The 27,228-nt window shown below is 38.9% G+C and overlaps 1 protein-coding gene across 1 annotated transcript; it reads right to left on the bottom strand.

Annotated features, from left to right (window-relative positions):
• Window positions 1-2,005: 2,005 nt before the first annotated feature.
• LOC125240306 (D-arabinitol dehydrogenase 1-like) lies at window positions 2,006-16,887 on the bottom strand. Its single transcript, XM_048148181.1, has 9 exons — window positions 16,740-16,887; window positions 12,447-12,598; window positions 11,054-11,178; window positions 9,499-9,665; window positions 7,596-7,697; window positions 6,940-7,035; window positions 5,086-5,163; window positions 3,487-3,580; window positions 2,006-2,156 (listed from the first exon to the last, which is right to left on the bottom strand). The coding sequence occupies exons 1-9, from the start codon at window positions 16,792-16,794 to the stop codon at window positions 2,045-2,047; spliced, it is 981 nt and encodes a 326-aa protein (XP_048004138.1). The 5' UTR covers window positions 16,795-16,887; the 3' UTR covers window positions 2,006-2,044.
• Window positions 16,888-27,228: the final 10,341 nt, after the last annotated feature.

Here is a 27,228-nt window from a genome sequence, read left to right as displayed (position 1 = left end):
AGACGGCAAGCGGTTGTTCTCGGCGGGTGCAGGTCAGATTTTGTGGATGTCCCCTCAGGTGTCCCCCAGGGCTCACACCTTGGTCCCTTGCTTTACAATGCGTATCTCTATGATATTTACACTGTTTTTAAACATTCAAGATTTTTGATGTATGCTGATGATAAAAAGATTTTTTTGGACGTTAGCAAGGTGAGCGATTGTCAACTATTACAAGAAGACCTGGATCGTGTATATGAATACTATACTGACAATCGAATAAATGTAAATATAAAAAAATGTGCACAAATCTCTTTCACGCGAAGTCCTCGTCCAATTAATGTTCAGTATTATATAGGTGGCGAGGCGATCGAACGTGTATGCTCAATACGGGATCTGGGTGTGACGCTGGACTCAAAACTGTCCTACGATGAACATGTATCTGACATCGTTAACCGCGCTTACAAGACTTTAGGCTTTTTGTTCCGCGTTTGCAATCAGTTCAGTGATGCTATGTGCATAAAAGTTGTGTATTTTGCGTATGTCCGAAGTATCCTTGAGTATGCTAGTTCTATTTGGTCCCCCCAATATGTAATATATAAGGAAAAAATTGAAAAAATTCAGCGTTCTTTCCTTCGACATCTTAACTTTCGCACTAAGAGTTGGGACACAGATTATAGAAGTAGGTGCAATCGTTACCGCATGTTAAGTCTTGAAGACAGACGACTTTTACTGGATATCTCTGTACTATTTGATATTATTTCAGCACGTTTAGATAGCTCTTTACTTTTGGCGGAAATAAAACTCTCGGTACCATCAATCAGAACCCGTCACTCAGAACGCTGGCTCTTCAGTCTGAATAAAGTTCACACTAAATATGCTCAAAACTCACCAATAAATCGTATGTTAAAGCTTTATAATACTAAATTTACTAGTATAGATCTGTTCGACTGCACAAAGTGCACACTAAAGAACCGTATGCGACTTTTATTAATGCAAGACAGCTAAGTAACTAATATATATTTATGCATTATTACACATTTATATACCTACCCTTCATCCACTTACTCACACACACACATAAACACACATGACACATGAATACCTCTCACACATTCAACACACTCTCACCTTTGTGCGCGTGCTAGTTGTCAGTTTTTGGTTTTAGCTTCTCTTGCTGTTTATGGTTAAATATATTGTTATATTTACTTTTCCTTCCACCTAGTATTAAGTATTCACTATATTCTTGTGGACATCTTTCATTGGCTTACTGTATTGTATTCTAATATGTTAAGCATTTGTTTGTTTGTATCGCTGTTGATGCCTCAAATATATATAAAATAAAAAATAAAATAAAATAAAAATGACGTTTATGTCATATCAAATTAAGTTGAAAGGCGTACGTTGCCGCTTCGTCAGATTAAAAAAAAATCTCTTAAATAAACACTTTTTAACAAAATGATCATTCTTTACGATTCGTATGATCAGATACTATAACTAGGTACATTATTCGCCCGTATGGAATCCACATGCTGTATAATTTTATCTTTACAACTTATAAAACAAAGTCATGTTAGTGTGTGTGTGTGTGTGTGTGTGTCAATTTGAATTTTCATAATTAAAGTAATTAAATCGAAAATGACTGAACAAGATTTCATGCGAATTCTACCAGTAAAAAAGTGATTGTAGTAAAATTTTCCGTACCTATAACATTTGTTAATTTTGTCTATGAAATACTACATGAAATTTGACGATATTTTCTCATCAAAACAGAAAAATCACTCTGGTTAAGACTTTGATCCATGCTGCAATCCGTTTGAGATATAACACAGCAAAACTACTGTGTACTTAACACAGCAAAAGGGAGTGTACAAGTTTCTAATGAGGTGGCAACGCGCATGTGATACTGTTTGAGTTGCAGGCGTCCATAGGTTACGGTGACCGCTTTACATCAGGCGGACCGTATACTTGTTTGCCACCGACGTAGTATAAAAAAAATAATAATAATTGTGTGGTGGAGCCAGAAAATATTGCCGGTCACAAAAATTACACCATGTATAACGTTTGCTCACCTATCTCCCATAGCCTTGAGCCAGCCAATGGTCTTCGGGAAAGTATACGGGTTGATCTTGATGCCGATAACTGTGATTTCCTTGTTGTAGATCTGGAACGGGTTGATTCTGAAAAACGAGAGTTGGTCAAAAAAGTCCGGCTCAATTTAAATAAATAAATATTTTAGTACATTCTTACGCATATTGACTGAGGCCCACGGTAAACTCATGAAGGCTTGTGTTGTGGGTGGGCCATTTTTTTCAAAGCTGTCCACCCCACTTTTTTTGTAACATGGGTATATTTTACGCGATTCATACTCAGAATCGCGAGCTCTTTCGATCATGATAGGAGAAAACAAATGTCCCAAGATTTCCATACATTTTTTCGAACCTTCCATTCCGTTACCGCCATACAAAATGTATGAAAAAATGGTACCGGAATGGGAAAAAAAACTTGGGACACTTTTTTTCTCCTATTAGAATTGAAAGAGCTCGCAATTCTGAGTGGAAACTACATAAAAATGTCCAAATCCAAAACAAAGTGGGGTGGAAAACTTAGAAAAAAAATGGCCCGGGTACTCAGACAAAGATAAAGATTCATAATGTGCAAATACTATACATAGAAAACTCCCATGACTCTGGAACAAATATTTGTGTTCATCCCACAAATAAATGACCTTACCGGGATTTGAACTCAGGACCATCAGGTAAGCACTAGTAGGCAGAATCACTACCGACATAGAGGAATAAGTAAGGGAAGAGTTGTAACTCCATACATCAGTAAATGCGAGTTATTTGTAGTGACATCTATCGTCATTCACTCGTTAATCACGCGCCAACTAGCGTAAATTATCAGTACTGCTACTCGACACTAGGTGCCGACAGTGTTGCGTTTGCCAAAAATGTAATATTAAAACAGTTTACACCTTATATTATAAGCTGAAGTAATTGAAAGCAAAGTACTGATTAATACTATTGTAATATTAGCTAAAAATTGTTGAGCAATAGACTTTTTGTTCGTCGTGACGTCTATTGACAAGTAGCAGTACTGATAATTTACGCTAGTTGGCGCGTGATTGACGCCTGAATGACGATAGATGTCACTACAAATAACTCGTATTTACTGATGTATGGAGTTACAACTCTTCCCTTACTTATTTCCTCTATGACGAGGCTAGACCGGTCGTCAAACATTAGCGACATTTAACGTTTCCATTGGCGCCATCTATTGCCAGTATTGGCACGCAGCACAAGCAACATCCAAAGTTATGCTTCGCTAGTTTTTTTTTATGGTAAGTGATCACTACCGCCCATGTACACCCCAAACACCAGAAGTGTTGGAGTCGCGATGCCGGCCTTTAAGACGGATGTAGGTACGCTCTTTAGTTACGTGCATATACTACTAACGCCATCTGTCGCTGAGTAGTGGTAAATTAATATTGGAATGTGCATAACTTACGAGGCTTGGTGCGAGGGCGGGCAGCAGCCAAAAAGCACGTATTTCCCGCCGTGGTTCAAATAGTTGAAGTTGATTTCCATCACCTTGCCCACACCTGTGGAAATATACCATTGACTGTGTCACAAGGGAGCAAAATAACATCATCATCATCCTTGCATTACCCCGGCATTTGCCACGGCTCATGGGAGCCTGAGTTCCGCTTTGACAACTAATCCCAAGATTATTATTTTTTAAATTGTAAATGCGCTTACTCTTGGCAAAGACGTGGCCTACGATGGAGTGAGCTCGCAAAGAAGATGCCTGTTCACCCTTGATTTGAAGGTTGCCGGGTTATTATTTGGCGTAGGCACTAGTTTTTACGAAAGCGACTGCCATCTGACCTTCCAACCCGAAGGGTAAACTAGACCTTATTGGAATTAGTCCGGTTTCCTTACGATGTTAAGTAAAATAACATATTCACAGAAAAGAGCCACTTTGCTTCCTCGTAGCAGGGAGGGAAAATCCCCTTTACGAATACCTATCCGAGGGTTAAGACGATACGGTAGGGGTCAATTCTCCATACAAACGCTCTCGACTATTTCCTCCCTGGTTTTTGAAGATAGAGTAATGATTTTTTCAACACAGATTTTTATTATTTTTATCTGTGTCGGACCGTTTTGATTTTTTTGATATTCTGCTTTTTAAAGACTCTAGAGCCAATCCAAAATTTCCAAAAAGGGCCTTTTTCATTGTGTCGCAAAAAAAGGTGTGATACTCAAGATTGGTAACAAATGACTAAAAAAGCTAAACGGTCCGACATAGATTATTTCATTGTTATTCAGATTCTCAAATTTCGTTCCGATTGATTAAGTTTTGAAGGAGGAAAGTCGAGAGCGGAACCTCGATTTTAAAGATTTTTTTGAAATATCTTTTGACTGAGTTGTTTTTAATGGACAATTTTTTTTCGATAAATCTAGTTAATAACACTTGTATATTTAACTAAAATTGCCGAGTTGAAAGGGAGGCTCCTTTCCATTTTAGCATTTTCGCTACCGTATCCTCTTAACCCACCGTTTTATATGGAATTTGACAGATGACAGCCCACTAGGCCGGAGTTAAGTGGTTGGTGCAAACTTCGGTGGACCACCTGTACTGAACAACGTCGTACGATACACCTGAGAAAAGTAAAAACTTCCTTTTTTCGCACTTGTACTATTATTTTCCCCTCACTAGCTCGGAAACACGTGTTTTGTCCTTTAATACCAGCGGGTAAAAAAACATTTTATCCACTAGTGGATAAAGTAATTTGACCTTGAATAGGGGCAAATTTTCTGCTTTAAAATTGATAAAAGTAGGTTAATCTAGTGATGAAGATGTTTTACCACCTGTGGAACTACTGGAAGCAGTGATAAAGGCGTTTTTTGCGTTGTACTTTCCTGGCTATAGCGAGGGGAAAAGTTTTGTGTTACACACGAGTGCAAATGTATTTTACGATTATATTCTCGAACCACTCGCTTCGCTCGTGGTTCAACTATAGAATCCTTCCGCTTGCTCGTTTTTCAATTCCACACTCGGCGTTAAAATACAACTTTGCACTCTTGTATAACAAATAACTATTACCTGTGCAGTCAACGATGACGTCATAAAGTTTGTCTTCCTTAGCGAGCACGTCAGGAGTGATAAGCCTGTATCCAGTATCTGAAAAATAAATACACATTTAATTGTTGCTTCAAGACAACATCATCCTCCTTGCGTTATCCCGGCACTTGCCACGGCTCATGGGAGCCTGGAGTCCGCTCTGACAGCTAATTCCAAGATTTGGCCTAGGCACTAGTTTTACGAAAGCGACTGCCATCGGACCTTCCAACCCGAAGGGTAACTAGGCCTTATTGGAATTAGTCCGGTTTCCTCACGATGTTTTCCTTCACCGAAAAGCGACTGGCAAATATCAAATGACATTTCGCACATAAGTTCCGAAAAACTCATTGGCACGAGCCGGGGTTCGAACCCGCGACCTCCGGATCGAAAGTCGCACGCTTACGGTTAGGCCACTAGCGCTTGTTGCTTCAAGACATATTGCTTCAAAATTCGTTCAGGCGTTTTTATCGTTTAAAACTGAATGTCATTATCATGATATAAAAAAAAACTGGCCAAGTGCGAGTCGGACTCGCGCACCGAGGGTTCCGTACAAACATTAAAATTATTAAAAAAAAATATATTATGTGATGTAACTAAAAATTTATGGTTTTCGTAATTTTTCCTTTATCTATGCTATAAGACGTTGCTTCGTACCAAATTTCAAGATTCTGAGTTCACGGGAAGCACCCTGTAGGTTTTGATTCCCTTGCAAGTGACGAAAATTTGCGGCATAAACGGCTGTATCTTTTGATTGCGTTGGCTTAGAAATTTGATTTTTTCACAGCTTCAAGGGACAGTAGACCTGAGTAATTGATATAAATTTCAGCTTCATACCTCCACGCGTTCCTGAGAAAAAGGGTCTTGACAGACGGACGGACGGACAGACGGACAACAAAGTGATCCTATAAGGGTTCCGTTTTTTCCTTTTGAGGTACGGAACCCTAAAAACCGGCCAAGTGCGAGTCGGACTCGCGCACCGAGGGTTCCGTACAAACCTGCAAGGTTTACAAAGTTCGTTCATTACGACAATCGAGTCATAATATATATTTTGTAATGTAACTAAAAATTTAAGGTTTTCGGAATTTTTCCTTTATGTGTGCTATAAAACGTTGCTTCATGCCAAATTTCAAGATTCTAGGTCGACTGGAAGTACCCTTTAGGTTTTGATTCCCTTGCGAGTACTTGCGAGTTTCAAAATATGCAGCTTAAATTGCTGTTTCTTTTGATTGCGTTGACATAGAAGTTTGATTTTGTTACAGCTTAAAGGTATTATAGACCTGAGTATTTGGTATGAATTTCAATTTAATACCTCTACGCGTTTATGAGGAAATGGGTAGTAAGGTTAAAATTATTAAAAAAATATATATTATGTGATGTAACTAAAAATTTATGGTTTTCGTAATTTTTCCTTTATCTATGCTATAAGACGTTGCTTCGTACCAAATTTCAAGATTCTGAGTTCACGGGAAGCACCCTGTAGGTTTTGATTCCCTTGCAAGTGTCGAAAATTTGCGGCATAAACGGCTGTATCTTTTGATTGCGTTGGCTTAGAAGTTTGATTTTTTCACAGCTTCAAGGGACAGTAGACCTGAGTAATTGATATAAATTTCAGCTTCATACCTCCACGCGTTCCTGAGAAAAAGGGTCTTGACAGACGGACGGACGGACAGACGGACAACAAAGTGATCCTATAAGGGTTCCGTTTTTTCCTTTTGAGGTACGGAACCCTAAAAAGAAACAAGTCATTTGTTTTTACAAAGCGGGGGCACGCGGGAATTTTTATCTAATATTAACATATGTATAGTCCCATAATTATTCATTGATGTTTCTACTTACTCAGTTTTTTGACGATTTCCAGCCTGGATTTGTTCATCTCAGAAACTGTGACCTCCCTGTGACCTTGATGATGGAGCGCAGTTACCCACAGGTTGCCTGAAATATATTATATACATTAAATATAACTAATAGTAGAAACGCTGGTAACCTAGCTGTACAGCAGCTAAGCATTCTAAGTCCGCTTTCACGTTATCCGATCCGATATCGGATGTCTGAAGGATTTCAATGGAAGAAATCCAAGATGGCGTCTGTAATGTATGAGATGTCGGTCCGACACTCACTAAAACAGTTACGCGGCATGTATGTAAGTTTTTGAACACATTTTTAACCCCCGACGCAAAAACGACGAGGTGTTATAAGTTTGACGTGTCTGTCTGTCTGTCTGTCTGTTTGTCTGTCTGTCCGTGTGTGTGTCTGTCTGTGGCATCGTAGCTCCCGAACGGATGAAGCGATTTAGATTTAGTTTTTTCGTCTGAAAGCTGAGTTAGTCGGGAGTGTTCTTAGCCATGTTTCATGAAAATCGGTTTACAATGTCGCAGTCGGGGGTTTTTTCAAAATTTGAATTTGGGGGTTTTTCAAAATTTTAACAGACAGACAGACACGTCAAACTTATAACACCCCGTCGTTTTTGCGTCGGAGGTCAAAAATAGAATTACCAATGATGCCTGCTCCGACGATTAAGATTTTCTCTCCAATCTGCAGCGGGGCTGCCTTGTCGAACCCATGCGCCACACATGAATAGGGCTCACAAAGTCCTCCTGCAAAAGAATACAGTTATTTGTTATACAAGGGGGCAAAATTGTATTTTAACGCCGAGTGTGGAATTGAAAAACGAGGAAGTGAAAGGACTGAACTTGCGAGTTTTTTTAACACACGAGAAGTAAAATACATTTCTGTGGGCCTAGTGAAAAGGGATATATATATAACTCAAATTGACTCGGTGAAGAAGGGCATAAGTTCCACCTCGGACTTGTGCCCTTTTTCTTTGCACCCGAGTGTAACACAAAAGTTTTCTCCTCACTATAGCGAAGAAACTACAACGCAAAAGATGCGTTTATCACTGCTTCCAGTAGTTCCACAGGTGGTAAATCATCTTTATTACTAGATTCACCTACTTTTATCAATATTAAAGCTTATTATAATAGTTATTTGTTATACAAGGGGGCAAAGTTGTATTTTAACGCCGAGTGTGAAATTGAAAAACGAGCAAGTGAAAGGATTCTATAGTTGAACCACGAGCGAAGCGAGTGGTTCGAGAATAGAATCCTGAACTTGCTCGTTTTTTAACACACGAGAAGTAAAATACATTTGCACCCGAGTGTAACACAAAACTTTTCCCCTCACTATAGCGAGGAAACTACAACGCAAAAAATGCGTTTATCACTGCTTCCATCAGTAGTTCCACAGGTGGTAAATCATCTTTATTACTTGATTCACCTACTTTTATCAAGTTTAAAGCAGTAAATTTGACTTTATTCAAGGTCCAATTACTTAACCCACTAGTGGATAAAATGCGTTTTTACCCGCTGGTATTAAAGGACAAAACACGTGTTTCCGAGCTAGTGAGGGGAAAAAGAATAAGTAATGAAAGAGTTGTAACTCCGTACATCAGTAAATGCAAGTTATTTGTAGTGACATCTATCGTCAACCACGCGTCAATCACGCGTCAACTAGCGTAAATTATCTGGTGGCTAGCCGAATGGCACAATCGCTCACGAAACGCTCACGAAACGAAGCGCTAGTAGATATCTATCTCTATCGCGCTTGCGTATTGGCGCGACAGAGCCAGCGGCGTATCGCTTTCGTTTGGCGCCGGAGAAATGCCATTCGGCTACGGGGCCAGGGTGGCTAGCCGAATGGCACAATCGCTCACGAAACGAAGCGCTAGTAGATATCTATCTCTATTGCGCTTGCGTATTGGCGCGACAGAGCCAGCGGCGTATCGCTTTCGTTTGGCGTCGGAGAAATGCCATTCGGCTACTGGCCCCGTAGCCGAATGGCATTTCTCCGACGCCAATTCTCCATACAAACGCTCTCGACTATTTCCTCCTTGGTTTTTGAAGATAGAGCAATGATTTTTTCAACACAGATTGTTATTATTTTTATCTGTCGGACCGTTTTGATTTTTTTGATATTCTGCTTTTTAAAGATTCTAGAGTCAATCAAAAATTTCCAAAAACGGCCTTTTTCATTGTGGCCGTGGCGCAAAAAAAGGTGTGATACTGAAGATTGGTAACAATTAACCAAAAAATCTAAACGGTCCAACATAGATTATTTCATTGTTATTCAGATTCTCAAATTTCGTTCCGATTGATTAAGTTTTGAAGGAGGAAAGAGTCGAGAGCGGAACCCCGATTTTAAAGATTTTTTTGAAATATCTTTTGACTGAGTTTTTCTTAATGGACAGTTTTTTTTCGATAAATCTAGTCTACACTTGTATATTTAACTAAAATTCCCAAATTGAAAGGGGGGGCTCCTTTCCACTTTAGCATTTTCGCTACCGTATCCTCTTAATCATTTATTGATCGCTATCCAAGGTGTGCTTATCACGTTTCTTACCATGTTCAGTGCTGATATCGTCCGGCAACGCGAAGACATTGGTGTCCGGGCAGCGTACATACTCAGCCCAGCCTCCGTCTCTCCAGATACCGATAGTACTGTTTATGCCCGCTGTGAGGCAGTAGTGGTAAGAACCGCTTCGGCAGAAGTCGCAGCGATTGCAGGCGCTGTAATAAAATTTGTTTTTAGTGTAACACCTGAGTGTAGGCATAGACGACCAGTCTGGCGAGTGACCCTGACAAAACATCCATGACTCGGGAACAAATATCTGTGCTCATCACACAAATAAATGCCCTTACCGGGATTTGAACCCAGGACCGCGGCTCAGCAGGCAGAGTCACTACCGACTGAGTCAGACCGGTCGTCAACAATAATGGATCAATTTTTCTGAAACATGGCTAAGAACACTGAGCGGCGGTCATATATTGGAGCGAGACAAAGCGATGGGACTTTTCATTCGCACGTATGGCTGCCGCTCACCGCTGACCCGCTTAGACCAATGTCGTGGCCGGGCCGTTAGTTTCTATGTAAAGGAGAGTGGGCATTTTGAAAGGGCTTCATGCAAATTAGTATTTTACAATCGTGATATAATACAAAGCTTTTCAGTCGAGGACCATGTTTAGGCCACGAAGCTTGCTGAGTGGCCTAATAGTACGGTACGAGAGTGAAAATCTTAATTATATCACTATTGTATACAATACTTTTTCTATGAGTCATCATCTTCATCATCAATGGACGAATATCATCATCCAGGTTAAATTTAATGTGAATAGTGTCGTTCACCGTTGTATTAACATCGAATTACCTGGCAACAGTGGCAACCAATTGTTTGTAATAACCGTTTGGTGATGAATGAATGAATGATTGGTTGATAACGCGATAGATAAAAGAAAATGTGTTTCAGATGCAGAAAATTTTGCCAGGTATCGCAAATTAGTATAGAACTTGTATGAAGTTCTATTTTTGAATTTTTTCAGTTAACTAAAGTGAAGTGTAATGAAATATTATAGTTGACCAAGTGTCAAAAACTATCCAACACTGAAAAGTCAGCACTTATACTCGTAGTTTAGTCTGTGGTGTCCTACTTGATAGATTAAAGTCGAAGAGTAAAAAAATAGTTATTTGTTATACAAGGGGGCAAAGTTGTATTTTAACGCCAAGTGTGGAATTGAAAAACGAGCAAGTAAAAGGATTCTATAGTTGAAGCGAAGCGAGTGGTTCGAGAATAGAATCCTGAACTTGCGAGTTTTTTAACACACGAGAAGTAAAATACATTTGCACCCGAGTGTAACACAAAACTTTTCCCCTCACTATAGCGAGGAAACTTCAACGCAAAAAATGCGTTTATCACTGCTTCCAGTAGTTCCACAGGTGGTAAATCATCTTTATTACTAGATTCACCTACTTTTATCAATCTTAAAGCAGTTAATTTGACTTTATTCAAGGTCAAATTACTTTACCCACTAGTGGATAAAATGCGTTTTTACCCGCTGGTATTAAAGGACAAAACACGTGTTTCCGAGCTAGTGAGGGGAAAAAAATGATTTAAGTTTACCTATTTGGGTCGACGACGACTTTCTGCCCCACTTTGAAGTTGGCAGCCTTCCCGACCTCAGTGATGACTCCACTGAACTCATGCCCCATGGGAAGTGGGCGGTCCTTTCGTGCGGGAAACTCGCCCTGAAAACAAATAGGTGTTTCTGGACTAGGACCATACACCACCAGGACTTATATTGACCGGGATATAGACCGTGATTACCTTTTTGATTTTTGTCGAGCTCCCGATATTTCGACGCAGTTGCATGCATCATGATCACGGAAAACTGACGAAGGCGGGTGGATGTTAAAGTTGTATAGACAGCGCGCGATCTACCCTCCTTCGCGCGCGTCGGCTGCGTTCACTTTCAGCGTTACCTTACCACTGGTCGCATTCACATCTTCACTACGTTTGTTGTACTCACGGTCTATATCTCAGTCAATATATATATATATATATATATATATATATATATATATATATATATATATATATAATATCTGGGCGACCGATAAAAAAAAACTCTTATAAATACAAAAACAAACAAAAAGGCAAAAAAAAAACTTAATTTCTGGCCGGGATTCGAAATCCTGACACCTACGATCTATCTGCGTACATTAGACCGACCTCGTACGACTGAGCTAAGCGGAATCGATGCGCGCGCGGCGAAATTAACGACCATATTTTATGTTTACTAACGCGAAAGAAAAACTCATGAAAACTCGAAAATTCGCGTTTTCCGGGGTCTAAGGCTACGCTAGATCGATTTTTCACCCCCGAAAACCCCCACATAACAAATTTCAGCGAAATCGTTAGAGCGGTTTCCGAGATCGTCGGTATATATAAATAAATAAATAAATATACAAGAATTGCTCGTTTAAAAGTATAAGATATATATATATATATTTTTAAATACTACGTCGGTGGCAAACAAGCATACGGCCCTTACAATATAAGTCTAAAGTGAGGAAAGAGTTGTAACTCCATACATTTATTTATTTGTAGTGACATCTAGCATCAACCACGCGTCAATCACGCGTCAAATAGCGTAAGTTATCAGTACCAATACTCGACACGATATTTACGTTCTATTTTCACACTTGTATCGCAACGTATCTTTTTAACCCCCGACGCAAAAACGAAGGGATGTTATAAGTTTGACGTGTCTGTCTATGTGTTTGTCTGTCTGTCTGTCTGTCTGTCTGTCTGTCTGTGTGTGTGTCTGTCTGTGGCATCGTAGCTCCCGAACGGATGGACCGATTTAGATTTAGTATTTTTTGTCTGAAAGCTGAGTTAGTCGGGAGTGTTCTTAGCCATGTTTCATGAAAATCGGTCCACTCTGTCGCGGTCGGGGGTTTTTTCAAAATTTTAATTTTGTGGTTAGGTTATTAAAACCTACGAAAAGATTTACCTGGATAATGTGCAGATCGGTGCCACAAATGCCCGAATAGTGCACTTTCACGATGACATCCGTGTCTTCAACAATCTTCGGGATTGGGTACTTGCTCTCGTATTTCAGAGTCAGGTTGGCTCCGTTGAACACTACAGCTTCCATGGTTAGAGCTGTAACAGATATTAAGAATGGAATAGAATAGAATAGAATTAATTTTATTCGCACACACACAAAAGAGAAAAATATTACAAAAAGGAACACACAAAAACGAGAAAGTGCCATGAAATGGTTTGACCTCAACAAATTGCTGGCGGCTTCCCGCGCTGATCTTCCGGTCAAACCATCCGGTGAGAAACATTCACGACAGGTAACATGAACAAACTTATCGAAAACAACAGAATACAGACAAAAAGACAAAGATATTACATGCTTTTTTTTTTAAACTATAACTACTACTGAACGAATTATTTATGTTTGATTGTCTGGGTAAATAACAGAACTTTATTCAGCAAATACATATCAGACTACAGCTTATATTAATTCTAAGTTTGCCCGTGGCATCGTCCCTAAGGACGCGTTTCCTCGCTGTATGGCTAGGCTCGGCCATTGTGCAAGGAAATTGGCCGTGCATAGGTCACCAGACACCCAGGCAAGTTGGATACCTCCTTCACAAACTGCTTGGTGTCTGATGACCATAGTCCAAATGTTTCAAATGCAAGTGCCGCAAATATGTAGTTGTTTTAAAAAAAAACATATTTGCGGCACTTGTTAAACTGGGCATTTACAGCAGCAGTCCCCGGTTTCTGGGCCGACCGTTGGACGTTGGACGGAGCCAAGGTATCCACACAGGTCACGTCCCACGCGAAGGGTCGTCCCAGAAACCAAGGCACAAGCGAGCAACCATCAGGCCGCTTTCCGTCTACTGCTAACAAGCCGACAGGTTCGAGGGTTGTCGGTACGTTCGCTGTGCCGAGAGCCTTGCGGATCAAATCGTTAAGTGCAGCGTGTCTGAAAATTCGGCCGGCACTAGACTGGCAGTGGAGTGGATTATAAATAAATATTATTATAGGACATAAATATTGACTGAGGCCCACGGTAAGCTCAAGAAGGCTTGTGTTGTGGGTACTCAGACAACGATATATATAATATATAAATACTTATATACATAGAAAACATCCATGACTCAGGAACAAATATCTGTGCTCATCACACAAATAAATGCCCTTACCGGGATTCGAACCCGGGACCGCGGCGTAGCAGGCAGGGTCACTACCGACTGCGCCAGACCGGTCGTCAAAATTATGCGACGTTCTTGCCAATGTCACTTCTTCCTATTCGCAGTTCGGACAATCTGCATTCTACGCAATTACTATTGTGCACAGTTATTACTTGTGAACAGTGGCGATTCTTCCTGTTCGCAATTCTGCACATTCTGAATTGCACACAGTAGTTTTTGACCTCATGCGCTATTATGTGCAGTCATTATTTGTGTACAATAGCGATTCTTCCTGTTCGCAATTCTGCACAATCTAAGTTCCACACAACAGGTATTTCACCTCATTCGCTACTGTTCACAGTCATTATTTGTGTACAGAATAGTTTCTTCCTATTCGCAATTCTACGCAATTCGAATTCCTCACAATAGATATTTCGCCTCATGCGCTATTGTATTTATTATCGGAAATAAGCATTATACTCAAAGTATGTTATAATAAATGTTATTCGAGAAAATGATCATTATATTAAATAAGAATTATACAATTTGTTAGTATGTTATTTGTTATTATATGATTCAATAATTATATCAAATGATCGTTATAACGACTAAAAAAAAAGTTATATCGATCGATACGCACCCGTACCAAATCTGTACATATTGTAGAAAACTTAATATATGGATGTAGATAAAGTTATGTATGCAACTGTACATAATTAGGCATTAAAACGAGCATTGTACTTATTATGAATCGAGTCGATAAACGATAAATAGGTAATTAATTATTTAATAATTCATAAAATCATAATTATTTTTTCCCCTCACTAGCTCGGAAACACGTGTTTTGTCCTTTAACACCAGCTGGTAAAAACGCATTTTATCCACTAGTGGGTAAAGTAATTTGACCTTGAATAAAGTCAAATTAACTGCTTTAAAATTGATAAAAGTAGGTGAATCTAGTAATAAAGATGATATACCACCTGTGGAACTACTGGAAGCAGTGATAAACGCATTTTTTGCGTTGTAGTTTCCTCGCTATAGTGAGGGGAAAAGTTTTGTGTTACACTCGGGTGCAAATGTATTTTACTTCTTGTTTGTTAAAAAACTCGCAAGTTCAGGATTCTATTCTCAAACCACTCGCTTCGCTCGTGGTTCAACTATAGAATCCTTTCACTTGCTCGTTTTGTAATTCCACACTCGGCGTTAAAATAAAACTTTGCCCCCTTGTATGGGGCCGTCCATAAATTACGTCATTCTAAATTAGGGGGGGGGGGTTTGGTCTGCGGATGACGGTAAATGATAGATGGGGGGGGGGGGGGGTGTTTCGAAATTGACGTCATTCTTATTTATTTATTTATAGTTTATTTTTCACGTACAAAAAGATTATTTCGAAAAAGAAATTTCTTCCAGCACACCTAGTAAGTGAGACTGCAAATGTGAGAGGCGGCTAAGGCGCATACAATACTAAAATAACTCATAATAAACATACATAAGTAATGCAACATAGATGTACACAAATACAGTAATAACTACAGATAAAATACTCTAACAATAATATTACATATGTACTTAAATGTATTATACATATAAACCTTCTTTAAGAATCAGTCTATCTATTTAAAAAAACCGCATCAAAATCCGTTGCGTAGTTTTAAAGATCTAAGCATACATAGGGACCTTCAACAGTTGCATGACGGCGTAACGGGACAGGCACTTGACGTTGAGTGGGTTGAAGACGTGGATGAATCGAGCCAAAACGAATATCGGGAGGATACGGAGATATTACCCGTGATCCAGAATTTAAAAGAATGGGTGAAAACTCCGTGGGAGTTATCCAAAGAAAAGTAAAAAATAAGTAGTTATATTATATCAATGATTATTGCCAAAGTAAAAATAATAAAGGATGATTCTATAACCAAGTGTTTTAATCATATAATACCCTATTTTTCTCAAATCTGCAATGTTTTATTTTGTCAAACTGGTAATGACGTCAATTTTGGGAGAAGGGGGGGGTCATTAAGATATGACGATAGGATGATTATAGGGGGGGGGGTCTAAAATCTGAAAAAATCGATGACGTAATTTATGGACGGCCCCTATAACAAATAACTATAATCCAATATTGTTGTTATACACACATCGAAATTTTCAAATGAGAATAATTTAATTTGTTCTAAGATTTGCACGGCAGCGCCATCTCTCTTCGCTAGCTCGTAATCACATGTGTTGATTCAGTTAGGAGGTCGCACTAGTTTCGGTTCTACCTCAGAGATGGCGGTGGGGCGCCAAGCCTTCGGTAATTGTGTCATATACTTGGAAATTTCGACCCTTGCTTTCGTGATCCGATGGCCGAGTGGTTTTACAGGCATCCGTCCGGTTAACGGAGTACGCTGGTTCGATTCCAGCTCGGAACACTTGGAGGCCTTGGTCACTTTTTCTTTGTATATGACATTTATTTAATGTTTACACACATCGTTTAGTAAAATTCCATACATCTCTATTAGGATAAGATAAGCCAAGTAAATACATAACGAGAGAAGTCATGATTATGATATCTTTGACTTATCCATACTTAATATTATAAATGAACAAAGAGAAGTGTGTGAGTCTGTTTGTTTGTCCGTCTTTCACGGCGAAACAGAGCGATGAATTGACATGTTTTTTAGAGTTCCGTAGTCAACTAGGAACCCTTATAGTATGTCTGTCTGTCCGCGGATAATCTCAGTGACCGTTAGCACTAGAAAGCTGAACTTTGGTACCAATATGTATATCAATTACGCCAACAAAGTGGTAAAATAAAAAGTAGAAAAACCTGTTTTTTTAGGATATCCCCCTACATGTAAAGTGGGGACTGATTTTTTTTTTCATTCAAACCCCAATGTGTGATATATTGTTGGATAGGTATTTAAAAATAAATAAGGGTTTCCTAAACTAGTTTTTTGATAATATTAATATTTTCGGAAATAATCGCTCCTAAAGGAAAAAAAAAATTGTCCCCCCCTCTAACTTTTGAACCATATGTTTAAATAATATGAAAAAAAATAGTAATAGTAATTTGATAAAGTGACGGTATCAGTATATAAATAAAAACTTACGTTTAGTCGTCTGCTCGCGGCGGTCCGAAATGAAGTAATAACTAATGGATAACATACACGATGCAATCTTAAATACTAGTTGACAAACAGTGTATACAGGTTGTATATAAACAATAACCTAACCATAAAATTTACATACATACATAACAAACATATAATCACGCCTGTATCCCATAAAGGGGTAGGCAGAACACATGAAACTACTAAAGCTTCAGTGCCACTCTTGGCAAATAAGGGGTTGAAAGAAAACGAAACTGTGACATTGCAGTGACAGGTTGCCAGCCTCTCGCCTACGCCACAATTTAACCCATATCCCATAGTCAAATTTAAATTTAAAAAAATCCCTAGCCAGTGGACCGTTATCCATTAAACGTGGCTAAGAACACTCCCGACTAATTCAGCTTTCAAACAAAAAAAAAGTAAATCGAAATCGGTTCTTCCGTTCGGTAGCTACGATGACACATGCAGACAGACAGATAGACATGTCAGACTTATAATACGCCGTTGCTTTTACGTAGGGGTTAAGAATAATATAAATAAATTAAAAATAAAAAAACATTTATTTTGGACAATTAAAATCCATATCATATTACATTAAATTAAAATTTACAATTTACATAGCATTATTATTATTATATTACATATAATTATTCCTACTTAATTAAAGAAAAACCGGCCAAGAGCGTGTCGGGCCACGTTCAGTGTAGGGTTCCGTAGTTTTCCGTATTTTTCTCAAAAACTACTGAACCTATCAAGTTCAAAACAATTTTCCTAGAAATTCTTTATAAAGTTCTACTTTTGTGATTTTTTTCATATTTTTTAAACATATGGTTCAAAAGTTAGAGGGGGGGGGGACACACTGTTTTTTCCTTTAAGAGCGATTATTCCCGAAAATATTAATATTATCAAAAAACGATTTTAGTAAACCCTTATTCATTTTTAAATACCTATCCAACAATATATCACACGGTGGGGTTAGAATGGAAAAAAAATCAGTCCCCACTTTACATGTAGGGGGGGTACCCCAACAAAACATTTTTTTCCACTTTTTATTTTACTACTTTGTCGGCGTGATTGATATGTACGTATTGATACCAAATTTCAGCTTTCTAGTGCTAACGGTCACTGAGATTATCCGCGGACGGACGGACGGACAGACAGACATGGCGAAACTATAAGGGTTCCTAGTTGACTACGGAACCCTAAAAAGAAGCTGATTTCACTAGGAGGTAAGTAGCCTAGTTTAAAAGCATCATAGATGTGTCCATATAAAATTTGACCACCCCGTATAACCAATAGATAACGAACTGTTATTGTCATGTTATACTTCAGTGATAACCCGGGCTCACGTTGTAAATACATAATCATAGTAACTGTAGATTAGGTTTATTCTTTATTCTATCCTATTTAACCCTGCTACTCCCCGCTATCTTAAAAATCGCTTTAGTTATCTCTGTTCTACTAGGCGCGCCCAGAATTTAATTATTTCTGTCCCTTCCTCTACTTCAAAATTCTATAATCATTCTTTTACTTTTCAAGCTGTGCGACTTTGGAATTCCCTACCTCATGTCATGACATAAGACGTGCTCAGTCTCCTAACCCTTTCAAGAGACTACTTAAACTCCATTTTTTATCTCTTCCGTAATATTTTTGTCTGATTACTCCTTCTAAATAACCTGGTACTGTTATATGTGTATTTATTTATATATATATCGGAGCACCGATGCTCTCGGACGAAATATAAGTCTAAGGGTAATAGAGTTCTGGGCGTAGGAAATAAACGCGAGATGATGTCCACGAATATATTGTCCAATTAACACACAGAATACAATAGGGTTGAATACTAAACTAAGTAAGGACTACTAGGCGTTAAAATAGAGATTACAATAGGGTTGAATATTAAACTAAGTTAAGACTACGAGGCGCGACGTAGTCTCACGGAAGCGTGTTTCATGTGGTAAGTCCCAAGAAGGAATGTCCTCTCTCCATCGGCTCCAACCCTGCCCTTGTCTGGCCTGGCGCCTAGGATTACTTTCGCCATAAAAACACTAACATAATTAATTACCAAACACGACCCGTGAGAACACGTCCAGACGGCACAAGTGTGCCGTCTGTCGCCAGATTCAAGTGCGGTTTACTTGACACCGTCTGTTAAGTGTTAACTAGAAACAATAATGTGACCCGCACAGCGTGTCGCCGGCGTCTTCGGTTTTTCGCATCAACCCATAATAAACAAGCTCAACCTCGCAGATGTGTCCCTTAGAGCGCACTTGAACTAATAGTACTTAATCTATTACAATGGTAATTATAATCTTACCGGATATTATTTAAATCTAATTATGTTTATTGCTAATTGCTAGGTATCATTATGTTCAAAATCTAACAATTACACTGGTGCTTAGGCGCGTCGCCACGGCGATCCTGACTGTCACGCGTCCCTTGCGTGCTAAGTGATGGGCTCACTGGTCACCTGTAAAACAATTATCCGCTGTAGATTTCTCGCTCGGCTATCCTACAATTACTATCATAGATGCCGACAGGTACATGGCAATTTTAATATCATAAATACACAAATCGTATAACGAATTTCATTTCATTACAAAAGGAGTACACGCAACGAGGAACATAGTTACTTATTATTTTTTTTTTTTTTTTTTAGGTACTAGCTTTTCACTCACATACGGCACGCCCGCCGTAACCACAGGGTCCACCGACCACGTCCGTCATATGTCATGTCTCACAGATTTACTCTCAGTATCTCAGGCACTACGGCCACAACACATGTGAACACCTTGTCACATAACACCATCCAGCAGCACTCTTAGCCACTATCAAAGTGATACAGTGATCACAACCCAACGGATCCACATATTAGGATACCAAAACATGTCTCAATCTAGGCACTGACAATGGCCTGTCTCTCTCATTCCTAACACTATGTATCGTCATTTGTGATCGCCGCGCAGCCTCCTTACCCAATCAAATACATTTTCACAATACGTGACCATATATCTGATTAAAGTATGTGACCTACGATCGACCGACACGTCAGAGACATAGTGATGCATTAAATAAAATCTGGTGAAAAGCAGTCACAAACATATCAAACTCGGATGGAGTATTTATTGACATTGGGACTCGTCGCCAACGGCTACATCTGACTGTTCATCGTTGTGTGTACTTATATCAGAAAAAATATCTAACTCTCTTGGTAAATTTTTATCTGGCATAGCGCGAAGACGTTCGTGCGCGTACTTATATGTCCTATTACTATCTAAAGCTTTCAACAAATATCTATCATTTTCACATACTTCAATAATTTTAAGTGGCCCGCGATATTTTGGGGCCAACTTGGTTTGATTCCTTTCGTGATTTTCTACCAAAACATAATCTCCAAGTGAAAACTTTTGGACTGGTGCTTTATTCCTATCGAATCTTAGTTTATCCTTACATGCACTATTTTCGATAAAGGATATCGCACGTTCTCTGATTTCGTTTATGTTAATTTCCGATTCATTTTGGTCATTAAAGGCTAATAATGTAAGGGGTCTCGCCACTTTTCCAATTAACAGTTCTAAAGGGCTTGCTTTCGTTACTCTATTCACGGTAGAATTGACAGCTATCTGAACACTTTCTAAAGCAGCCTGCCAAGTTACATCACCTTTTGTTTCAACAGCCGTAAACATATTTTTCAATGTACTCATTACACGTTCTACCTGACCGTTTGCTCGGCATGTACCAGTGGCGATAAGGTGCAGCTGTATGTTGTGTGCATCACAAAACTCTCTGAAATTCTTATTAGCAAAGCACCTTCCTTGGTCCGCTATTATTCTAATTGGAGCTCCGAATAGACTAACTGCGTAATTAACGCTTTTAATTACGCTCGGTGTATCGATGCGAGTAGAGTGTTGTAGCAAAACAAACTTTGTAAAAGCGTCAATCAAAACTATTACATATTCTTTCGTGTTACTAGACCCGCTAAGTTTTCCTGTAATATCAATATGTATTGTGTGCCAAGGGACTGCAACTTTAGGTATTGGGTGCAACTCGGCTTGTATTTTGCCTGATTTAGATTTGGACAGTTTACAAACAATGCAATTTTCCACAAACTTTCGAACATATTTTCTAATATTAGGGAACCAATAAAGATCGTACGTTTTTTCTAATGTTTTTTCCCAACCCAAGTGCATGACTGACTCGTGTACATGATTTATTACGGACCAACAAAATGCTCTAGGTACTATAGGTAAACTTAAGGTTTTCCCATTACGTTGGATTTTCCTGTGCAATACTCCAGAAATAATTTTGTAAGAGGTAGACAGATCATGATTCAGGTCATTGTTATTTAGTTTATTCAAAATATCATTAATTTCTGGATCGAGTTGTTGTTCCGCTTGTAACCAGTTTTTTGACATTTCTAATAGATTAACTCGCTTTTGTTCGACTTTTTCAGGTACATTTTGTTGTGGTAATGGGTTTCGCGAAAGAAAATCTACATGCGACATTCGTCTGCCTTCTCTGTGTACAATTTCAAAATCGAATGACTGTAAGAAAGCCCACCATCTATGCACTCTAGGTGTTAAATCGAGTTTATTTCGTGACGCTTGCAAAGAGTTACAGTCTGTAACTACAGTAAATTGTCTTCCTTGTAAGAAATGGCGAAAATGCTTTATAGAATTAACCGCTGCCAACGTCTCAAGTTCGTACGAGTGGTACCGCGATTCTACACTAGTTGTTTTCTTACTGTAATAAGCGATTACACGTAATTTACTATTTTTCCTTTGAAACAATATCGCACCATAGCCGTCGGAACTAGCATCGCAGTGAAGTTCTATAGGACAATTGGGATCAAATATCATTAATACGGGCTCATTTGTTAATTGCGAAATTATTTTCTGTCTAATATTTTCATGGTTTTCTTTCCACTCTATTTTACCTTTACCTGAAGTTAGGCTATACAGAGGCCCGGCGATTTGGGAGAATTTCGGTATGAATTGTCGAAAATACGAAGCAAGACCTAAAAACTGTCGCAGTTGCGTTACGGTTTGGGGTGGAGGTAACTTAGTAAGGGCAGAAACTTTTTGCAAGTTGGGTCTTATCTCACCACGTGATACTTCGAAACCTAAATATTGCACTTTAGTTTTCAAAAATGAACATTTTTTCAAGTTTAACGATATACCTGCCCTTTTCAAGGCATCGAGTACGATATTAAGTCTCTCTATGCCTTGTTCGATAGTTTCGGAAACGATCATTATGTCGTCTAAGTAGCAAACTACAAACGAGTTGGCTAGGTCACCTAGTGCCTTATACATCGCTCTTTGAAAAACAGACGGAGCATTACGAAGCCCGAACGGCATTGTTAAATACTCATATTGAGCGTCAGGCGTAACAAAGGAAGTTTTCTCGATAGAATCTTCTTTAAGAGGGATTTGGTGGAAACCAGAAGCAGCGTCTAAGGTTGTAAAATAATTTGCCCCATGTAAACGCTGAATCTGGTCGCTAATTAAAGGCAAAGGAAATCTATCAGGTACGGTATTACGATTCAACTCCCGATAATCTACGCATAATCTATAAGAATCGTCCTTTTTCTTAACTAATAGTATAGGACTAGCAAATGGTGAACAACTAGGTCTAATAACATTTGCTTTTAAAAGTTCATCGACCTTATTACGACATACTTCTTTCTCTTCTGGACTTAAACGGTAAGGTCGGCGCTGTACCGTGCGGTTAGGATCAATTAAACGTATCTCCATTTCACCTACTAAGGCGCGTCCTGTAGGCGTCCCTTCGACAAAAGATGTCGAATACTTTTGCAATATTTCAATAACCTTCTCACGGTCATCTTCACTTACATCAGTATTAATGTTATCAAATGTACCAACAGACTTGCCCACCTCACAGATATTAACACTTTGCTTCTTTATGATAGAAAATTTATCATCCGACAACTCTACGGTATAACCTAATTTAAGCAAATCGCGCCCAACAATAATGTTATGTTCGATTGAATTATCCGGTACAACATGAAAAATTAGGTGCATATCAAATGCCGAAATAGATATTTGGGCTAAAATCTGACGAGTACAACGTATGCTCCCGTCCCCTATACCATTCAAGATGACTACAGACGTTAAGCAATTACCCGATAAACATTTAGATAAACTTTCTTTTATCAGAGAACATTCGCTACCTGAATCGAAATAAAAATCGAACGACTGACCATTATGTATGAGGGACGACGTCTTGCCGGTAGTGCAGAGGTTGACACGAAGCTGTCGCTCGGTAGACGATGAACTGCCACTGCCGCCCGACGTTTTCTTCGTACATTGCGGAGCGATGTGCCCCGCCACTCCACACGTAAAGCATATGGTCTTCTTTTTCGTTGCGTCAAGTTTTTCTTTTTTCACGTAGGATTCCACAGATAGATGTTTTTCCTTTCTGCATTCGATACTTTTATGGCCCGTTTTACCGCAGCTGTAGCATTTAATATCAGAATATTTTCCACGTTTGCTATTAAATGCAGCTCTTGGGGTTGTCAAATCGTCGGATTTTCTCTTCAAAAATGTAAAGGCTTGAAGTTCTTGTTGTAATTTTGATCGAGTCTTTATTTCAGTGGTACATGCTAGACGGCGTAGTCTTGTGTCTTGTTGAGCTAAGTTAGCCAGAACCATGGACACGGCAATTTCCTCCTTTTCGACGTCTGACCAGCGATTCAGTAGCTGAGCGACCTGACGATTAGCGAAAGTGCTGTAACTCTCACCTTCTTTAAGTTTTTCATTCAATAGATTGGATATTATACCAGCGTGCGTTTCAGTATTCACAAATCTTGCCAGGAAAAGAGTTTTAAATTCTGGCCAGGTTATTCCATCATAACATGCCTGAGCAAGCCACGCTGAAGCGGAACCCTTGAGAGCTTTACCCAACACGATGATTAATTTTCCGCCCTCGATTTGATTTTCACGAAGGCACAGTTCCGTGGTAGCGCACCAGGACTGTGCGTCTGAGCCCGACTTATCAGGATTGAACTCCGGCAATGAGACATTAGAACTGGCTTGCGCCTGAAAATTTCTCATCAACGCCATCAAAGCCTCATTTTGTAATTGAAATAATTCTTTCCACTGCAAATCGTTGACGGCACTTGCTGGATTCACTCGTGAATTTCCTCTTGTCGACATTATCACTCGCGAATTTATCCCGGACTTCTGATATCGGAGCACCGATGCTCTCGGACGAAATATAAGTCTAAGGGTAATAGAGTTCTGGGCGTAGGAAATAAACGCGAGATGATGTCCACGAATATATTGTCCAATTAACACACAGAATACAATAGGGTTGAATACTAAACTAAGTAAGGACTACTAGGCGTTAAAATAGAGATTACAATAGGGTTGAATATTAAACTAAGTTAAGACTACGAGGCGCGACGTAGTCTCACGGAAGCGTGTTTCATGTGGTAAGTCCCAAGAAGGAATGTCCTCTCTCCATCGGCTCCAACCCTGCCCTTGTCTGGCCTGGCGCCTAGGATTACTTTCGCCATAAAAACACTAACATAATTAATTACCAAACACGACCCGTGAGAACACGTCCAGACGGCACAAGTGTGCCGTCTGTCGCCAGATTCAAGTGCGGTTTACTTGACACCGTCTGTTAAGTGTTAACTAGAAACAATAATGTGACCCGCACAGCGTGTCGCCGGCGTCTTCGGTTTTTCGCATCAACCCATAATAAACAAGCTCAACCTCGCAGATGTGTCCCTTAGAGCGCACTTGAACTAATAGTACTTAATCTATTACAATGGTAATTATAATCTTACCGGATATTATTTAAATCTAATTATGTTTATTGCTAATTGCTAGGTATCATTATGTTCAAAATCTAACAATTACACTGGTGCTTAGGCGCGTCGCCATATATTATATTTATTTATTTATGCATTTAGTTATTTATCTTTAAATATGTATGTTTATGTATGTTAATTTTTTTTTGTCTATATTGTGCGATAAGTTTATTTCTTCGAATTTCCTGACACCTACTGACTTTATGTAAATTTATCAATTTCCGCTACCTTAAGAATGTCTGGAAGAAATCGCTCTTTAGCGATAAGACCGCCTGTTGTTTACCTTTGTTCGTGTTGCTTCCTTGTTTTGTATTGTTGTATTTTATCAAGGTGTGCAATAAAGAGTATTGTATTGTATTGTATTGTATTAGCTTTATAATAACAACGCGAAATCCGCTCAAATCTATACTTTGTTCTTATGGGGTAAAGAAGTGATATGTTATGGGGTTACAGTTTCGTGAATTACGTAAGTCTTATGAGTGATAAATGCGTGCAAGCGTGTGGCGTCGCTGGCGCGGCGCGTGCGCGGCAGCGCCAACAGTCTACTAGCCACGGTGGCTGACAGGGTAGATGGGGCTTTCTGGCAGTACTGGAGTAGCATACATGCTCACAATAATGTTTCAAGTTAGTATAAAATATAGAATATAGTATAGGTATGAAATATAGAATATCGAATTGTCACTAACATAGGTTAAGAATAGCAATAAGTTACTAATACAATATGGAAATTTATTTCTGAAATAAATGATATTTAATTTAATTTAAAAAATAACTTACACGGTTTATGCTGCAAGGCAACCGAAAGATTTTAACAACGAGTTTCTTAGGTCAAAGGGGAAAAAATTGCATTGCCTGTAAATTTTAGTCAATTTTAATAAAAACATACAATAACAACATACAAACACGCCTGTATCCCATGAAGGGGTAGGCAGAGCACATGAAACTACTCAAGTTTCAGTGCCACTCTTGGCAAATAAGGGGTCGATAGAAAACGAAAGTGTGACATTGCAGTGACAGGTTGCCAGCCTCTCGCCTACGCCACAATTTAACCCATATCCCACAGTCGCCTTCTACGACACTTACGGGAAGAAAGGAGGTGGTGAAATTCTTAACCCGTCACCACACGGGCGAAATCAATTTTAATAAAAACATCTTTTTTGGAATTATTTCATTCGAATGTATTTTCATCTTAAAACTGAATGATATTCAAGCGCAAATCTGGTTCCTAAAAATAATTTTCACATTCTTTTTTTTAAACTTAGGTACTTTTAGCAGTCTTGCAGATCTATCGATGAAGATAAATATGCCCCATGGCCCATAGTATCTTGTCCTCATTGTCATCAAAAAACATTTTGTGCTGAAAAATAGTACCTAATACTTAGTATAATTTTAACGTGAAATTAAAGAAATCCAGAAAAGTATTGAAATGTGGTCAGGGGGCCGATTTTTGAGTCTCACGCGTTCGAATTCAGAAAATTCGCCCATATTTTTTATTTTTTTCATATTTTTTAAACATGTGGTTCAAAAGTTAGAGGGGGGGGACGCACTTTTTTTTCCTTTAGGAGCGATTATTTCCGAAAATATTAATATTATCAAAAAATGATCTTAGTAAACCCTTATTCATTTTTAAATACCTATCCAACAATATATCACACGTTGGAGTTGGAATGAAAAAAAATATCAGCTCCCACTTTACATGTAGGGGGGGTACCCTAATAAAACATTTTTTTCCATTTTTTATTTTTGCACTTTGTTGGCGTGATTGATATACATATTGGTACCAAATTTCAGCTTTCTAGTGCTTACGGTTACTGAGATTATCCGCGGACGGACGGACGGACGGACGGACGGACGGACGGACAGACAGACATGGCGAAACTATAAGGGTTCCTAGTTGACTACGGAACCCTAAAAAGATTAAATAAATGGGCTTACTCTCGATCACAGACTAGCCATGGGCAAAGACGTGGCCTACGATGGAGTAAGCTCACCAGGAAGATGCCTGTTCACCCTTGATTTGAAGATTGCCGGGTTATATGAGCTCGGAAATATACAGAGTGGGGTCTGTAACAAAGGCGAAGAATTGAACTCTAGGCTATTCTCCTTATACTGATCAACATTTGTTCGGCGACTTTTAAAAATAACTTGTATTTTGATTTTTATCACCCTTGAAAGTTTTTTCTAAGAGGTAATGTATTGCAAATTCTGTTAAGTCTAAAGTGTGACAGACAACGTCAATGACAACAATAATGGCGTACATTGAAGCTAATATTTATTTTGTATGAAAAATTAAAAATTTAAAGACTTCATAATTTTTAAAAGTCACTGAACAAATGTTGATCAGTATATAAGGAGAATAGCCTACAGTTCAATTCTTCGCCTTTGTTACAGGCCCCACTCTGTATATAGCCGCCGGCAAGGAATTCCACTCCTTGACAGTGCGCATTAAGATAACCTAACCTAACCTAACCACAAAATTAAAATTTTGAAAAACCCCCGACCGCGACATAGTGGACCGAGTTTCATGAAACATGGCTAAGAACACTCCCGACTTACTCAGCTTCAGACAAAAAAAAACGAAATCCAAATCCGTTCATCCGTTCAGGCAATATACAAATAACTTGCATTTACTGATGTATGGAGCTACAACTC

Source organism: Leguminivora glycinivorella, chromosome 27 (assembly GCF_023078275.1).
Source record: "Leguminivora glycinivorella isolate SPB_JAAS2020 chromosome 27, LegGlyc_1.1, whole genome shotgun sequence".
Classification (NCBI taxonomy): domain Eukaryota; kingdom Metazoa; phylum Arthropoda; class Insecta; order Lepidoptera; family Tortricidae; genus Leguminivora; species Leguminivora glycinivorella.
The sequence above is the reverse complement of the archived record's forward strand: the minus strand, read 5'-3'. Positions and strand labels throughout refer to the sequence as shown.